Below are 18,596 nucleotides of genomic sequence, written 5' to 3'. Positions count from 1 at the left end.
ATCTGAGAAGGTTTTCACTTCACTGCCCAGTTTTGTTCCCCGAGTAGGAGGTTGCATTTCCACACACAGATACAACAAAGCAGGTTAACACTGGTTCTCAGGCCTGTGTGTGTGTGTGTGTGTGTGCGTGTGTGTGAGAGTGTGTGTGAGAGTGTGTGTGTGAGCAGGGATGCCCCGAGACGAGACATTTCCCCTTGAAGACGCCTCAGAGTGGTTGCAGTCAAAACATCTTCCCGTGAGCGCAGCTCGTAAACGCAGACGCGCAGGAACCAACAAGAACTTGCAAACTCTATTTACTCCATTTTTTTTTTAGAGGATCGTTTTCTTTTTACTGGATTGTTTTCTTAATTTTATAAGTTCTGCACCTTTTACCTTGAGCTGTTGTAAGTTTGTTTCTCCCCCTGGGGACGAATAAAGCTCTCTACTCTAAAAAAAATAAAAGTTAATTCCCATTATACCAAGTACTAATAATCAATATAAAGTACAGATTTACTTACCGGGGGGGCTGGGGGGTTCGCCGAGTACTCCTTATCTTCTCCACCTCGCCGGCTGTGGTGTTTCAGAGCGAGCAGCAGCATGTACCACGCTCTGATCTACGCCACGGTGCTGGAGATGCAGGCCATGATGACGTTCCAGCACGACGACATCAGCAACGCGGGAAATACCATGAAGAGTGCCCAGGAGGTCTGCCAGAGGTCAGCAGGGCCGGGGGGGGGGGGGGGGGGGGGGCTTCCTCTCAATGGGACGACCAGTTGACATGACAAAGTTGTTGTTTTTTTTTTTTTAAAGCAACGGGATGTTTTCTGTTTCAGGTTCCGACGGAAAAGCCCGGGTCTGGCCAACAAGTCGGTCGGCGAGTCGTTCTCCGAAGGTACAAGGTTTGACTGGGGGGGGGTTTTTTTTTTTAGGAGTAAAAACGACGTACAATAGTGGTGAAATGTGAAAAGTGTCATCTGGTTGTTGTCTTTTTTTTGTTCCTGTATCGTTAATCTGAACCACTTCTCCATACACTGCAATGTTTCCGTCACTACCGTATTTTCCATACTATAAGGCACACCTACATTGATTGACATAATTTACAACTTTGTTCTTATATAAGGCGCACCGCATTATAAGGCGCATGCAATAGACCAGTGGTCATAACCTTTATAGCTCAAAGCCACTAGGTTACATTTTCCACTGATTCTAGCACCCAGAGAGGTGCACGCACTTTATTTTGATAGTCCTACCTGCAGCCTATGCCAGGAGGACACTACACACAAAACCTTCTTCACTGCTGGTTGACAACTTACAACTACCGGTAATAAACTAAACTACATGAACTAAGCAACAAAAACACAACACAACACAATTATTACCGACACCACAAACCAAATAGAACCCCCAATAATTGCATTTAAAACACCACAAACAGCTGCAATGAATTATGGGAGTTTCTATCGGCTGCACTGAGGAGCTCAGGATGAATTTGTCCCATCATGCCTTGCAGCGACAAATTCATGTTTTGTGTTGTTGGAGGTTATTGTGGGTCGTTGTTGGGCTTGGTGTTGTGTTGATTGTGTTTATGTGTTTTTGTTCCCCAGTTTAGGGAGTAATTATTTCATCTAGATTATTTTGGTTTGTTAGAATGTTGGTGTGCAACCATGAGTGATGAAGGTGTTGTGTGGAGTGTCGTCCGCTCTGAACATCCGGTTGTCAAAATAAAAGCTTCTGGTTGTTCAGCTGTCAAATAGCAGTCTCGTAGAGCAATTCTTCCATATATAAGGCGCACTGGCAGCTTTTGAGAAAATTTTAGGTATTTAGGTGCCTTATAGTGCGGAAAATACGGTAATTTGTGTCGGTTTTGGTTCCAGATAAGAATTTATAGCAGCAGGTGGTTGTCAATCAGTGTCGGATCAATTCTAACGCTGTTGAGTTAAAAACGATACCAGATGCAGGTGTTTAGCGGTGTTTTCCTGTTTCGAGCAGTGAAAAATAAGGTAGAAATATTGAGTAAGTTATCCAGCCGTTTGATAGATCTACCGTAAAATACAGACTATTGAGCCACCGAATTTTTAAACGGGTGAAAAAAAAAAAGGTCGGAGTTACGTGATGCACCTGAACGCGTCGCAGGCATGAAGCTCGTTAAGCCGCAGCGTTCAAAGCGCACGGCTCATAGTCCGTAAATTATAGAGCTTAAATCAGCTAGCGAACCAACATGCCCGATCCCACCCGTTGTCGCAGTACCGATTTGTACCACAAGATGGTGTATTGAGTCTGGAGTCAATCCAGCAAGAAAGGAGTGAATGTTTGGCGTGAGACTGAACAGGATGACGGTTGAACGGCTTGCCGCCGGCGAGGTTTGAAGCTAACGGGCTAATATATATTATTATTATGTATATAGGTCACGTAGATCGTACGTGCTGTATACGATTCCATGCTCAGTTGCCAACGTTTGTTGACGCCAGACTTCCTGACGTCATTTCATTTACGTCACATTCCGTTCTGAAAAATGTGTCTTGTAAATATCAAAGTCATTCCTTTTTTGGTCACAATTTCTTTGTTGAAGAAATTACAGGAAAGTTTCTTCATAAAGTTCCTCTGACATATATATATATATATATATATGAGTGGTCCACATGTTGCTCCCTGTGGGACTCCATGGAAACACAATTTACTAGTCTTTTGTAAGATCACGTTGACGTAGCGCGCAACGGTAAATACGGTGTCGCCTGAGTTCGCGCTCTTCATCAAAGTGACGCCGAGTTGAGTTTTGCACGTTATTGACGTGTGTTTCTGTGGATGTTTGTTTGTTTGTTTGTTGTTTTTTTTTGCAGTGGAGCTTCATGCAGAAGTGTGTTACGCAGAGTGTCAACTGCAAAGAGCTGCTCTCACCTTCCTCCAGGTCCACAACGCTTCCTTCTCTATTCGTCTGTCCGTCTGGGTGCTACTGCAGCCGTTATAAACACATACATATATATATATATATATATATATATATATATATATACATACATACATAACCCGATTAATGTCACTGATCCCTATGAAAGGCGCATTGAATGGATTCTACATTAAAAACTGCTTTTGCGCTTCGCCCCAGGATGAGAACGTGGTGAGTTTCATCAAAGGAGGGATCAAAGTACGAAACAGCTACATGATTTACAAGTAAGTCCAGAGTTGACCTCTTTTACTTTCAGGGGCCGCGTTCACACGACCACGTGTTTTTTTTGTTGGCGATGGAAAGTAGTATGTCGGCGCCAGTTCTTTGCATTCTGGTATTTTTCTTGTTTTTTTTTTTTTTTTTATTGTGCCGTAACTCGGTGTTTTTCAACCGCGGCGCCGCGGCACACTGGTGTTTCCTCCAGATCGTCAGCTGAGCCGTGGGAAATTATCCAATTTCACATTTTTTTCTAAAAAAAACCTTTGCTCTCACAGCGACAGTGTGTCGCAGAGTAATCATGTATAAATACTCTTCACCACTAGAGGGCAGCACAGAACCTTGCCGGTGAAATGTAAAGTGACAGACGTCAGTGTGGTTCATCTCCACCTCCTGCTACCATCTTGTATCAAAGTACTGTGTCAGTGACAGTGATGGAGAAGTTTTTGAAAAGGAAGAATGTGAACCAGGATCTCAGCTCTTCATCCATCAGGTCCAGGTTTCACACTGAGGGAGGCACTATTAAAAAAAAGTCCTTGCTTTCTGGATTTACTGGATTCCTGTTGATAAAACTTTGATGAGAATGACTTTGATGTCTTTGATGAGAATGACTTTGATGTCTTTGATGAGAAAGACTTTATGTTGTTAATAGAGGCTACAGAGTTTAACATTTCCGGGTGGTGGTGGTGGTGTGCCTTGGCTCAAAAAGGTTGAAAACCACTGCCGATACTTGTGTAGCAGTTATGTTAAGTTGATATCAATAGTTTTCTACGTATGTTGATCTTTCTAAATTGTGTGTTTCTGCAGTTATAAAGTAGATTTTTTTTCCTGAAGCTTTCTTATAAGCCCGTTAAAGATGAAAGTAGTTAAAAGAGTCCATGCTGCTATTTTTTTTTTTTTTTTTTTATCAGCTTTAATCTATTTACCAAAAGTGTTTTTAAGGCGTGGATCACGTTGACTGGCCGGTGGGTTTGCCTCTCGCCCCCCCCAGGGAGGTGCACTCCTTCATCAAATCCTACAACTGTGTGAAAGGGCCGAGCCACGTTCACCTGGAGGGGGGGCTGTCGTTCGGAGTGGGCGCTTTTAATTTGGTGAGTCACGCGACACGTAGCGGACGGAATCCCGCGGCTCGTTTCACGGTTGTCACCCAGTGGGGGGGGGGGGGTGTTTTCCTTCCTCTCCTTCCAGACGCTCTCTCTCTTCCCTCCCCGGATTCTCAAACTCCTGGAGTTCGCAGGCTTCTCCGGAGACAAGGTGCGATTGACACGACACAAGACCCCCCCCACCCCCACCCCCCCGAGGTCATTATCCCCAGCGTGTGGTCTTGTCCTGTTGCAGGACTACGGCTTGTCGCTCCTGCGTGACGGCGCCACGGGGGCCAACCTGCGCTCCATGCTGTGCGCTCTGCTGCTGCTCTGCTACTACACCTTCCTCACGTTCATCCTCGGTACAACAAACTTTAATTTTTAGCTTTTAAACTTTTATATATTTTAGCTCTTTTAATTTTTTTCTTAATTTTAACTATTTAGTTTTTTCTTTTAGTATTTTTAACCTTTTTATATTTAAATTGTTTTTAATTTTCACGACTATTTGATATTTTGATTATTTTTAACCTTTAATTTACTTTGAGCTCTTTTACAATTTGTAGGTTTTTTATTTTCAAATAATTTGAGCTATTTTACCATTTCTCAGCCTTCTTAAACATTTCTTGCTCTTTTACAATTTTCTGCTTTTTAATTTCGAGCCATTTAAAAAACATATTTTAAACCTTTTACAATTTTTTTTCACAATTTATATTTGAGCTTTTCAATGTGTTTTCTTATTTTAGACCATTCAAAATATTTTTTTAAACCCTTTTACTATTTAAGCTTGTATAATTTTTTCTTCTCTTTTAGTGTATTTAACTCTTTTTAACGTTTAATCTGTTTTACCATCTTTATTTATTTATTCATTTATAGTACTGTATTAATCCCCAAATTATCTCTTCAGATTTCACCCTTTTACCTGTTCTAGTAATTTTTTAGCAGCTTCAATAGAATAATAATAAAAAAAATAAAATAATTCTTTGAACTTCGTTCACATGTTTTTTTAGTAGCTTTATGTGCATCTATTTTTCTGCACGGACAATGCAATATACATATTTTCTTTTAAACATTTCTATTTATTATGACCTCATTTAGTCAATTTTAGCAAAGTAAAGCGTTTTGTCTTTGAGCGGTTTCCTCTGTGACGTAGCGTAGCGTGACGTAGCGTAGCGTGACGTAGCATGGCGTGCGTGAACCTGTGAATCTTAAGATCAACCAAATTATTATTGCAGGTTCAACTTTAATTCGCCTGCAGGGAAACGGAAACGTCTGAGGATTTCCTTCCCACGTCATAGAGCGAGAGAGAGAGAGAGAGAGATTGGCCCGACGCCGTGGGTTTTGTTTGCCCTTCACATCGACTGGCAGGCTAATCCGGCTGTATGTGTCGCTGTATTACAGCTCAGTCTTTACAAACATAACTTTACTGGACGTGAGAGCATTAAGCTGCATTAACTCCAAATGGAGGCATTTAAAAGTCCCTTAAAAGGCGCATTACATCTACAAACGTTGCATTAAGCACATAACAAGGCTGTAAATATCAATACTCCCACGACCAAAAGACACTACGTTATGTTCCTTCTGTAATCCTTTTTCATTTTTATTATCCCCCGCCGTGGCCGATAGGCCCCGAAGGGGGATCTTGAAACTGTCCGTCCGTACGTCCGTTCGAATGTTTCTACCTATATCTCGGCAACCCCTGGGCCCACAGTGACCAAACTTCCCATGTGGATACATCTCAGAGGGGGAAGGGATACTATGGTGACCTTGACCTAATTTGCATATTAAGTAGGTCACAGGGTCACGAAGTGCTTAAAAACACATTTTGGGCTCTGGAGGCCGAGGTTTTTGAGCTAGGGCTCTGAAATTGTATACACACACCTACTAGTACTCTGGGGACACCCTCCAGCATACCAAGTGACCTGACCTTGACCTTGAAGATTGGTAGGGTCTGAAGTTTGCTCGTCATGGTTGCACAATACATGTATTTTCATATAAACATTTCTCCTCATTTCTCAGCAGTTCCTGGGCCCACAGTCACCAAACTTCACACATGGACACTCCACCTGGGGAGAAGGGGCACCATGGTGACCATGACCTAATTTGCATATCAGGTCACAGGGTCACTAAGTGCATAAAAAAACACCTTTTGGGCTCTGGAGACGTATTTTGACATAGCTTATGAAGAAGACCTTTCAGATTCTACATAATGATCTACTAGGACCCATGGAACACCCTCTAGTGTACCAAGTGTGCTGCCTTAGAGCTGGCTTTGTGAGAAAATATAAAGCCCTCCGGCGGGGGATTAGCCGAGCAACGGCCTTCTTGTTACGTCACAAACTCAGCGGGAAGATTTTTCCCTGAAAAATCCCAGTTTCTCATGTTTGGTTGCAGGTACGGGTGAAGGCGAGGTGGCCGACGCTGAAACGCTCCTGAGGCCCTTCCGGCTTCACTACCCGCAGGTGAGCCGCCGCGGAGGTAATCCGATTACTCTTCCTTCCGTCTGCGCTGACGGGTCCGGTCTCTACCAGCGTCTTCCCTCCCGGGTCCACCTCATTCTCATGCTTGTTAAAGGTGTACAGGAGGATGTTCTTCTCCCGGGTGGATCATCAAGACTATTGGTCCTCCCAACTGTCAATCGTTCTGGTGATATATGACGTAAGGCCGTCGTACGTGCTCGTCCCCGGGTAGCGTGGATCTATTAGTTTTCACTTTCTGCGCATGCGCGCTTTCAGGTGTCTGTGGTGAGCTACGCCTTCAGCTAGCTCGCAGTTCTCACCGGGTACTTTGAAAATGGCAGAGGGTCGCAAGAGAACAAGTGTATGAGAAGAAGAGAAAGGCTTGGGAAGAGAGAAACAAGACCAGAGTGTTTTGGGGAGATTGTTTCACACGGTGGCGCTGAAAGCCCAGGTTGGGCTTCCCACTGACGCTTCAGTCGCCAAGTTTCTACTCCACAGGTAAAGTTTGGCTTCTATTTGGAGAAATCCAGTTCAAATCACTTCCAGTAAAAGTTATCTACGTCTATATTGTAACTCTCCAGGGTTGACATAGTGGGAAAAGTGCAAATCTTCTTGTAAAGTGGGCTTGTGTGAGCGACGCCGACTTGTAAACCGAGCGATGCCGAGGAGAACTGGGCTCGTCACGTCTCTCTACACGTTTTAGTCGGCGTTCCGTCTCGGGAGCAGGTAGAGCGTCGCACATGTGCAATTTTATCCCCCGCCGTGGCCGATAGGCCCCGAAGGGGGATCTTGAAACAGTCTCCGTACGTCCGTACGTCCGTCCGTTCGAACGTTTCTACCTATATCTCGGCAACCCCTGGGCCCACAGTGACCAAACTTCACATGTGGATACATCTCAGAGGGGGAAGGGATACTATGGTGACCTTGACCTAATTTGCATATTAAGTAGGTCACAGGGTCACGAAGTGCTTAAAAACACATTTTGGGCTCTGGAGGCCTAGGTTTTTGAGCTAGGGCTCTGAAATTTTATACACACATGATACACACTCCAGGGATAACCTCCAGTACACCAAGTGACCTGACCTTGACCTTGAAGATCGGTAGGGTCTGAAGTTTGCTCGTCATGGTTGCACAATACATGTATTTTCATATAAACATTTCTCCTCATTTCTCAGCAGCTCCTGGGCCCACAGTCACCAAACTTCACACATGGACACTCCACCTGGGGAGAAGGGGCACCATGGTGACCATGACCTAATTTGCATATCAGGTCACAGGGTCACTAAGTGCATAAAAACACCTTTTGGGCTCTGGAGACGTATTTTGACATAGCTTATGAAGAAGACCTTTCAGATTCTACATAATTATCTACTAGGATCCATGGAACACCCTCTAGTGTACCAAGTGTGCTGCCTTAGAGCTGGCTTTGTGAGAAAATATAAAGCCCTCCGGCGGGGGATTAGCCCAGCAACGGCCTTCTTGTTTCAAAAGGTGGAGAGGGAAATTCGGGAAAATCCTCCTGTACACCTTTAAACTACAATCTTTTTTATTTTGTGTGTCCTCGCATGTCGTCCCTTCCCAGAGAACAAACACGGGACGCGTCACTTAACCGCCGCCTCCTGTTTTCTCTCCGTCCAGGGAGCCATATTCCTCTTCTTTGCCGGCAGAATTGAGGAGATCAAAGGGAACATCGACGAGGTTCGTGGCCTCCAGGTGTGACGACGTCACTTAAAACGCCCACCGGTCGTACTGAACGCACGGTGTGCCTCCCCCCCCCCCCCCCCTCCCCTCACAGGCGGTGGCGCTCTTTGACCACGGCTGCAAGGCCCAGCAGGCGTGGAAGCAGTTCCACCACATGTGCTACTGGGAGCTGATGTGGTGCTTCACCTACAAGCGCGAGTGGAAGATGGCGTACTTCTACGCAGACCTGCTGAGTCAGGAGAGCCGCTGGTCCAAGGTGCGGCGGCTCGGGGAACACGGGGCCGACCCGCCCCCCCAATGGGGGGGGGTTTATTTGTGGCAAAATTCTGAGCGAGCGACGGGAAAATTGGAGCGGCAAAAAAATGAATTGTGCGAGCGACACGAATAGCATTTTGAGGAAATATTTAAATTGCGCAAAGTAAAACGAGAGATTCCGCGTTCAAAAATCATTTCTGCGCTCAGATTCTCTCTCTCTCTCCCCCCCTCCCTCCCTCCCTCTATCTCTCTCACTGTCTCTCTCTCGCTGTCTCTCGCTCTCTCTCTAATCTCTCCACCTCCGCTCAAGTTCCGCTGTGCGCTCGCTCAAAATGTGCAAAGCCCAAATGTGACAGACTTCGGATTCTGGAAGTTCCTCATAACCAATGAAGAAGAAGAAGAAGAAGAGGGAAAAACAAACTGCGAGGGAAAACAAATGTTGTAATCCAGAATCGTTATCTTTAGTTTTCCTTATTTCTGTTTTCCCCTCGTGGTTTGTTTTTCCCTCTTCTTCTTCTTCTTCTTCGTTGGTTATGAGGAACTTCCAGAATCCGAAGTCTGTCACATTTGGGCTTTGCACATTTTGAGCGAGCGCACAGCAGAACTTGAGCGGAGGTGGAGAGATTTGAGAGAGAGAGAGAGAGAGAGAGAGAGAGGTTGAGCGCAGACGAAGAATCTGAGCGCAGAAATGATTTTTAAGCGCAGAAATGTCAAGTTTTTCTTTGCGCAATTTAAATATTTCCTCAAAATGCGACTAGTGTCGCTCGCACAATGAATTTTTTTGCGCTCCAATTTTCCCGTCGCTCGCTCAGAATTTTGGCACAAATATATTAACCCCATATCCGAATGGATGAATCCATCTCCGTGTGTGTGTGTGTGTGTGTGTGTGTGTGTGTGTGTGTGTGTGTGTGTGTGTGTGTGTGTGTGTGTGTGTGTGTGTGTGTGTGTGTGTGTGTGTGTGTGTGTCAGGCCATGTACATGTACATGAAGGCTGCGTACCTCAGCATGCTGCCTCAGGACGAGGCCCGGCCTTTCGGGGAGGACGAAGTGATGCTCTTTAGGTACATATTTATAAGTACAAGTGTTTTGTTTTATATATATATATATATATGTTGTTCTTCTGCATGTATTTATTTATTGGTTTGCATGTATTTCACAATGCAAAAGCTGCTCACCTGAATTGGATGAAATCTTCAAAGATTTATTTATTTTTTTCACCATGTAAGGATCAGTTGATTAGATTTTGGGAAGTTGGCGGCTTTCCGTTAAAAAATATTTTTTTTTTTTTTTAATAAAAAATAATTCCCTTACAAAGTGAATGAGAGGCCCCTCGTGGAAATCGAAGGAGATCAGCCTCCGTTGCCATGGAGACGCTCCCCGCTCTCTGTTTCCCACTGCGATGGTGCTACCTTGTTAGCCTCGATATGAGCTAACGGCTAAGATGCGGATATTTTTCCAAAATATCCGCTGAATTAGCCGTTCCACGCTAACTGTTCGGGACTAATGATTAATATGCTGCCACTTTTTAGTGAGTAGATTATAAATAAAACGAATTAAAAATAAACAGTCCTTGCAACAAAACGTCCAATTCAACACATTTTGAATGAAAAGGAGCAGAAGAGAAGACCAGTCTTATAACATCTGCCCCTTTCAATACCTTTACATCAATCGACTGTACAATGTTCACCATTCTCAATATTTAGATATTTTTACGCGTTCTCTGTGCAGTATTATACAATATACTCAAAAACTACAAAAAAGAAGATAACCATCATTTTCACGTTGGCTCAAATAAAATATCTCGCATTATTTATATTCAAATCTAATTTTCCTACTTTAATTAATAAATTAAGATTTGATGTTTCGGGAGTTCCCGACTCTTTTACGTCTTTCTGAGACGCTTCCTATAAACTCCTGCTTCCCGTCGCTGCGACACTTCCTTCCGTCGCTTTGGAATTCAAGCTGTTTTGTTAGATTTTTTGTTTTTTAAGATGTCTGTTCCTTTCAAATGACTGTAATCCAGCAGCTTTCACAAAGATCTACAAGTTTTCCTAAGTTACGCTGGTGTGTCTGTGGTTGTAAGCCGTGTTTCTCCTCTGCTGCGCCTGCAGACAAGTTCCCACGCTGAAGCAGAAGATCGCCGGCAAATCTCCGCCCACCGAGAAGTTTGCCATCCACAAAGCCAGAAGATACAAGTCTCCTAATCCGGCCCGGCTCCCGGTGCCAGTGCTGGTGAACGCTCACACTACGTCACGCTACGTCACGCTACGTCACGCTACGTCACGCTACGTCACGCTACGTCAAGCCACGTGACGCTACACCACGCTACGTCACAACACGCCACGTCACGCTACGAAACGCTACGTCACGCCACGCTACGTCAAGCCACGTGACGCTACACCACGCTACGTCACAACACGTCACGCTACGCCACGTGACGCTACGCCACGTGACGCTACGACACGCCACGCTACGTCACGCCACGCTACGTCACATCACGTCACATCATGCTACGTCACGCCACGTCACGTCACACCACGCCACGCCACGCTACGCTACGTCACAACACGCCACGTCACGCTACGAAACGCTACGTCACGCCACGCTACGTCAAGCCACGTGACGCTACACCACGCTACGTCACAACACGTCACGCTACGCCACGTGACGCTACAACACGCCACGCTACGACACGCTACGTCACGCCACGCTACGTCACATCACGTCACATCACGCCACGCTACGTCACGCCACGTCACGTCACACCACGCTACGCTACGTCACACCATGCCATGCCACGCTACGTCACGCAACGCCACGCTAAGTCACGCCACGCTACGTCACATCATGCCACGCTACGTCACACCACGCCACGTCACGCTACGTCACGCCACACCACGTCACGCCACGCCACGTCACGCCACGTGACGCTACACCACGCTACGTCACAACACGTCACGCTACGCCACGTGACGCTACGCCACGTGACGCTACGACACGCCACGCTACGTCACGCCACGCTACGTCACATCACGTCACATCACGCCACGCTACGTCACGCCACGTCACGTCACACCACGCTACGCTACGTCACACCATGCCATGCCACGCTACGTCACGCAACGCCACGCTAAGTCACGCCACGCTACGTCACATCATGCCACGCTACGTCACACCACGCCACGTCACGCTACGTCACGCCACACCACGCCACAGGAAACCGCTCAAAGACAAAACGCTTTACTTTGCTAAAATGGACTAAATTAAGTCATAATAATTGGAAATGTTTAAATGTAAACATTCATATTGCATTGTCCGTGCAGAAAAATAGATGCACATAAAGCTACTAAAAAAAGCTACTTAAAAACGAAGTTCAAATAATTCTATTTAATTTTTTTTTATTCTATTGAAGTTGCTAAAAATGACTTGAACAGGTAAAAGGGCGAAATCCGATGAGATGATTTGGAAAGGAATTTCCCCTCTGGGGATTAATACAGAACTATAAATAGATAAAGATGGCAAAACAGATTACATTTTAAAAAGAGGTAAATACACTAAAAGAGAAGAAAAAATTGTACAAGCTTAAATAGTAAAAGGGTTTAAAAAAAAATCTTTTAAATGGTCTAAAATAAGAAAACACATTAAAAAGCTCAAATATAAATGGGGGGAAAAAACTAGGAATTGTAAAAGATTTAAAAAAAAAATTTTAAATGGCTCGAAATGAAAAAGCTGAAAATTGTAAAAGAGCAAACAATGTTTAAGAAGGCTGAGAAATGGTAAAATAGCTCAAATTATTTGAAAACAAAAAACCTACAAATTGTAAAAGAGCTCAAAGTAAATTAAAGGTTAGAAATAATCAAAGAAAAAAAATCTAAATAGTTGTGAAAATTCAAAAGAATTGAAATATAAAAAGGTTAAAAATAAAAGAAAAAACTTAATAGCTAAAAAAAAGAACTAAAATATAAAAAAGTTTAAAGGCTAAAAATAATTAGAGTAATTTTTAAAAATACAAACGTAATGTATACTAAAACTGGTTAATTATTAAAATCGTGTAAAACGGCTCAAGTGGATGACAAAACAACAGAAAGTCGCTGTAAATAGTAAGTTTAGCAGAATGACTGACGAGGCTAAAAGCTCAACTTGCCGTTGGTGTGGATCCTTGCTGGCTTGCAGGAGATGATGTACATGTGGAACGGCTTCAGTATGATCAGCAGGCGGCCTCATCTGACCGAAGGCATGATGCAGACCCTGTCCGAGGCCGAGCGCCGGATCCTGGAGGCGCCAGGTGAGACCCGCCGATCCGGCCCCGGAGCCCCAGAGGCCCGACGACGGCGGCGGCTCTTCTTTCACGGCCTCCTCCATCCGCAGAGAACCAGTACACGCTGGACGACTGCTGCCTGATCCACCTGCTGAAGGGCCTCTGCCTGAAGAACCAGGGCCGGCTGCAGGACGCCGAGGACCGCTTCAACAGAGTCTGTGCAAAGTGAGTGTGGGGGGGGGAAGCTGGCCGCTTCCGTACCGCCAGTCGTTCCTCGGCTGTAACGCCTTCCCTGTCTCTTGATCAGCGAGAAGAAGATCCGCTTCGACTACTACCTGGTGCCGAACTGTCTGCTGGAGCTCAGTCTGCTTTACATCGACCAGGGCCGGCGGGACGAGGCCGTCAAGCTGCTGCACAAGGCCAAGTACGCCGCCACGCACCGCCACGCACCGCCACGCCTTCACAGTTCAGTCACAACTCTCCCAAAGGCCTCACATTCCTAGAGTTTTCTGGGTGTCTGGAGAAAAATTTGAACTCTGTCTCGGACAGAGTGTTCAAAGGCAGAGCGTTCAAAGGCAGAGCGTTCAAAGGCAGAGCGTTGAAAGGGAGAGCGTTGAAAGGCAGAGCGTTGAAAGGGCAGAGCGTTCAAAGGCCGAGCGTTCAAAGGCCGAGCGTTCAAAGGCCGAGCGTTCAAAGGCCGAGCGTTCAAAGGCCGAGCGTTCAAAGGCCGAGCGTTCATACGCAGAGCGTTCAAAGGCCTAGCGTTCAAAGGCCTAGCGTTCAAAGGCCGAGTGTTGAAAGGCCGAGCGTTGAAAGGCCGAGCGTTGAAAGGCCGAGCGTTGAAAGGCCGAGCGTTGAAAGGCAGAGCGTTGAAAGGCAGAGCGTTGAAGGGCAGAGCGTTCAAAGGGCAGAGCGTTCAAAGGGCAGAGCGTTCAAAGGCAGAGCGTTCAAAGGCCGAGCGTTCATACGCAGAGCGTGATGCGTTCAGGTGCATCATGTAACTCCGACATTTCCTTTTCACATTTGGTGGGTTTGGCTTATATTCCGGTGCGCCCAATAGTCCGACAATCACAATTCTTATTGAGCGGGTTTTTTTGTGGGAAATGCTCCGTTGTTGTTGTCAGGTTTTCCTCGTTTAAATAAATAAATAAGTAAACCTCAGGATACACAAGAATCAGACTGAGAGCGATTTGAAAAGTTTTAGACAAGTTTATCGCGTTGTTCTTGCAAGAAGAGACCGTTTGGAGTTTGTGTGACGACGAAGTCGGACGGCGTCGTCTTCAGTTGTTTTGAGAAACGATTCACGTGCTTCCGGTACTTGTCGACTTTGAAGGTTCCAAAAAGTGGCCCAGAGGTTCCAGAAGTGCCTTGAAACTCTGCTAATATCCTTCTTCATGAGACATAAACAAGATTTCTCTAACAGTTGTAACTATATGTAAATTGTTTTCATCAAGATTTTCCTTTGCAACCATACAAGAGAAAAAAATATTTTACAAGGTAAATATATTTATTCCTTGACATTTTTTAAGTGCATCTCAGAAATGTAATCATTGTTATTTTTTTGAATTTTTTATTAATCACACACAAACTGAAAATAAGTTTCCGTTTTACGGTCTTATTCTTTATCATTTTAGCTCATCGGTGAAATAAATCAAACATGTTACCTGAGAATGTTGAAATATTTATTGAAATCATTTTAAGACTTGGTCTGTATGTTACTATTTAAGAAATCATTGTTTTTATATTCCATGAATAGTTTAAAAAAATAATAATAAACTAAACTATAGGCTTAAAACACACAATTCCAACACCTGAGGAACCCAGTTGTTGAATTTCTTGCATTTATTTATGGAAACTATTGAACTCAACTCGGGGAAAACCTGAAATCTGCTTATTTGACACATATTGGATAAATACATCATATAATATAGTGTAATAAGCAGTTTTTATTGTTATTATCACCCCATGTTGCAGATTTCACTCCACCTCCAGAGTTTTTTGGTGTACTTGCACATATTGGACACTAGAGGGCGGCCTCTGCCTGTGTGAACATTAACATCTGGGTTCCAGCAGTGACTGGAAGGGTCTTCTTTATCTTCATTTCTGTGCAGACACGACTACAAAGACTACTCCATGGAGTCTCGCACGCAGTTCCGGGTTCACGCCGCTCTGGCCAAACTCCGGGCGGACGCCGGCGAGGGCGAGGACACGCCGCTGTAGGACGTCCGTCTTCTGCGGGTTTTTAAAGTCTGATCGACTTCTACTTCCAGAAACGCTAAATATTTGACAAGAATATCTAATATAATTCCTCTTAGGACTTTAAAATCTGATTTATTGGATGGATGTTTGTAGGATTTCCTGTGTGGCTGCTTCTCAGAGGAAAACTCATTTGCTGCGTGGAGGAGTTTTAGTTTCTGACCTCGACACAGCCGACTTTTCTTTTTTTTTTTGCTGAACACAGCTGGAGGAAACTGTGCCATAATGTGTATTTTCATAAATAAATTCAACTTGTGAAATCATCTTGGATCACAAACGAATGTTTAAAGCAAACGGAAGTTATTTATTTCAGCAACAACTTTTAATATGTAAAGATCTTCAACACATCGTTTCACGGCGGAAAATAAACGTTTGAAAATGTTTGTTTTTTTCCATAAATAAACCGAACACAGAGTCTCCACCAGGGACAAAAGTGCCACCTTGTCATATTTCTCTTATTTTGAAGAGAAACGGTACTTTTAATCGTGGCTTTACAACGCGTTGGAGAAACGACTGTCGTCCCTCGCGGTTCCTGGTGACGGAGGAAGGCGTGAGGCTGCAGGAGGTCAGAGGTCACGGGGTCCCTTCAAACGGCGTCTACGAGGAGGAGGCGGCGGCGGCGGCGGGCGGCGTGGCCGGGGCCGCCGCCTGCTCCTCCCGCAGCTTGCGCTTCATGAGCTTCTTCTTCTTCTTCTCCTCCTTCTCGATCTCCGCCACCATCTCCAGGAACTTGGTGCTGCGCGGGTCCACGGTGTAGCCGAAGCGCTCCCTGGCCTCCACCAGCAGCCGGGAGCGCCGCGCCTTCTCCTCCGCTTGCTTCTTCTTGGCCTCCCGCTTCTCCCGCCGCCACTCGGCCACCATCTTGGGCATTTTGGCCATGTTGGCCGCGATCACTTTCTCCCTGGGACGCAGATGAAGAGGAGACGTGATTAAATCCCGGCGACCGGCTGAGCGAGAGCCAGTTCCTCCGGCGCCGTCGTACATGAGTGGGCTGGAGGCGGCGAACCAAACCGCGGTTCAGCCAGTTCAGACGGCAGGAGAAAAGTTGTTGGACATTTTTGACGAAATGATCAAAAAGTACATTTAATGTTCCACTTTCATTGAAGTTACTGACGAGAACAACATAAACAAAGTCTCTGAAAAGATTTATTTTGGTATTTAATTAATAAGAAATCTTCATCATTTGAAACATTGCAAAGCTATACTTTAATAAACTAAACATGATTGTACCGGGAGCTATTTTACCTTCATTAAAAATGTAAACCTCTCAAGAGCTACCGTTTTAAAAAAATGGTTTAAAACTTTTTGAAGCTGTTCTGCAGAACATCCTTGAATAATTTTTATTTTTTAAATAACACTAATAGATTATAAAACAAATTGGAGGAATAGTTTTGCAACTTGTTCAGAGGCTATTGTGGACTTTAATGAGGTCACATGAACATTGTGGTTTCTGAACCTAAAGATGTTTCCAGAATGATCATCAAGATGATAATTAAATTAATCAAGCCAAAGTGAGAGCAGAGTCATGCAGAACAAATCTCAGTGCCTACAAAAACATTAACATCTTATATTCAAGTATTTATTGAAAATCACACCGTGAGACTAAAAGTTTCTAATTTTGCATGCTTACCTAATATATTGCAGCCAATTACAGAGGGAAAATTAACACTTTAGGCAGCTGCTGGTGGGAGAAGATCCGGAAAAGAAGATTAAAAGCACGAGTTGTTCCAGATGTAAATAAAACCTGCAGGGATTGGATTTCCAGCGTGTTCCTGCTGCTGCACACCTGAACCTGATGGTCGTCTGAGTCTCGAGACAATCAGGTGTGCAGAAACACAGATCACGACAACAACAAAAAGCCCCCCCGGGACATCCTGGAGAGGAAACGCTGGACAAAGAGCTGGAATACATGGAGTTGGGCTTTTATTTTGGGAAAACGTCAGGCCAAAGAGTGAAATCTGATTTTAGGCAAAGAAACTTCAAGGTTTACCTTCAGGTAAAGATATTCCACAAGAACAAGGTGAGTACCGTTTAACGGACTTTAAGACTGCAATTAAGTGCTATTTCTCGAGCAATCCTGCGTATCAGGTTGTTAAAGTCGCGTGTGATGTTGACGCAAGATAAACGCGTAAACAAACGACGCTTATCCGCTGTCCGATAATGGGCTCATCGTCGTTAGCGCCCTTATCCACCGACTCACCTCGCCAGCCGCTTCTCGGTTTCCTCCTTTTCTCTCGCGTCTAACTTTTTCCGCATCGCCTCCAGCGACGGCTGCCACTCTCTCTCATCCGCGATGATCTTCTGGAGGCGGTCGTGGCTCGGCCACAGAGAGGACGGCGCGATGCCCGACGCGGAGCCGTAGCGACCGAACAGCTTAGCATCGTATTTAGCGGTCTTCTGCCACTCCGGCGTCCTCTCGCTGGTCTTATCCGGGATGTACGGATCTCTGAGGTTCAGCTTGAGAGGTCTGGGGTTATAGGAGGCGGTCTGCAGGAGGAAGTGGGCAGGGGGTAACGTGTTTGAAGGCGAAATTCCATTTAAAGTCCGATTTAACGCTCGCGTCCTCCGACACAACATGGACAGCGCCATGTTTCCCCGTAGAACTAAGGACCCCGTGTGGAGTGCAGGTGTCCGACGCGATGCCTGCTCAAAAGCATCAAATAGTCCACTGTTTTTCAACCGTTTTTGAGCCAAGACACACTTTTTTCTTTGGAAAAATCTGGAGGCACACCACCACCACCCGAAAATGTTAAAATTTGAAACTCTGTAGCCTCTATTAACAATATAAAGTCTTTTTGGTCAAAGTTTTATCAACAGGAATCAAGTAAATCCAGAAACAAAGTCCTTTTTTTAATAGTGCCTCCCTCAATGTGAAACCTGGACCTGATGGATGAAGAGCTGAGATCCTGGTTCACATTCTTCCTTTTCAAAAACTTCTCCATCACTGTCACTGACACAGTACTTTGATACAAGATGGTAGCAGGAGGTGGAGCTGAACCACACTGACGTCTGTCACTTTACATTTCACCGGCAAAGTTCTGTGCTGCCCTCTAGTGGCGAAGAGTATTTATACATGATGACTCTGCAACACACTGTCGCTGTGAGAGAAAAAAAATGTGTAATTGGATAATTTCCCACGGCTCAGCTGACGATCTGGAGGAAACACCAGTGCGGTGAACTAGTCACTCGAGTTCGGGCAGTTTTTGAATAAATCGTGCTATGTTTGTTTTTAGATTCTCATTATAAACCCCATACCTATAACTTTGAACCTTTTTTTACATATTTTGTTCAAGGTTGAACCTGTTTTTTTGAACTCACATCTGGTAGTACATCATTGTAGCACTCCAGTGGTCTTGGTTGCATAATCACGTTACGTAAGTCTTTGCCTTGACTTGGTCTTCTCTGGTCTTGTCTGCAACACTACTACAATATTTTGTATATATATA

The 18,596-nt window shown here is 44.8% G+C and overlaps 2 protein-coding genes across 3 annotated transcripts; one reads left to right on the top strand and one right to left on the bottom strand.

Annotated features, from left to right (window-relative positions):
• Positions 1–62: 62 nt before the first annotated feature.
• LOC308148537 (tetratricopeptide repeat protein 39A) lies at positions 63–15,486 on the top strand. 2 transcript variants are annotated; one of them, XM_080522004.1, is made up of 17 exons: positions 63–235; positions 564–695; positions 813–871; positions 2,817–2,884; positions 3,083–3,147; positions 4,131–4,230; positions 4,328–4,393; positions 4,478–4,586; positions 6,616–6,683; positions 8,319–8,378; positions 8,476–8,637; positions 9,606–9,697; positions 10,748–10,868; positions 12,839–12,921; positions 13,005–13,119; positions 13,202–13,318; positions 15,006–15,486. In XM_080522004.1, exons 2-17 carry the CDS (start codon positions 577–579, stop codon positions 15,138–15,140), a joined length of 1,539 nt encoding a protein of 512 aa, XP_080378130.1. In that variant the 5' UTR covers positions 63–235; positions 564–576; the 3' UTR covers positions 15,141–15,486. The 2 variants fall into 2 exon arrangements, with proteins under 2 accessions (XP_080378130.1, XP_080378129.1); XM_080522003.1 differs by having other exon boundaries at positions 12,810–12,921.
• A 7-nt stretch (positions 15,487–15,493) lies between these two features.
• On the bottom strand, positions 15,494–17,740 carry gadd45gip1 (growth arrest and DNA-damage-inducible, gamma interacting protein 1). Its single transcript, XM_080522005.1, has 2 exons — positions 17,351–17,740; positions 15,494–16,051 (listed from the first exon to the last, which is right to left on the bottom strand). Exons 1-2 carry the CDS (start codon positions 17,737–17,739, stop codon positions 15,748–15,750), a joined length of 693 nt encoding a protein of 230 aa, XP_080378131.1. The 5' UTR covers position 17,740; the 3' UTR covers positions 15,494–15,747.
• Between the last annotated feature and the right edge of the window lie 856 nt (positions 17,741–18,596).

The sequence above is a fragment of the Blennius ocellaris genome (assembly GCF_963422515.1).
Source record: "Blennius ocellaris genome assembly, contig: SCAFFOLD_105, whole genome shotgun sequence".
Classification (NCBI taxonomy): Eukaryota; Metazoa; Chordata; class Actinopteri; order Blenniiformes; family Blenniidae; genus Blennius; species Blennius ocellaris.
The sequence above is the reverse complement of the archived record's forward strand: the minus strand, read 5'-3'. Positions and strand labels throughout refer to the sequence as shown.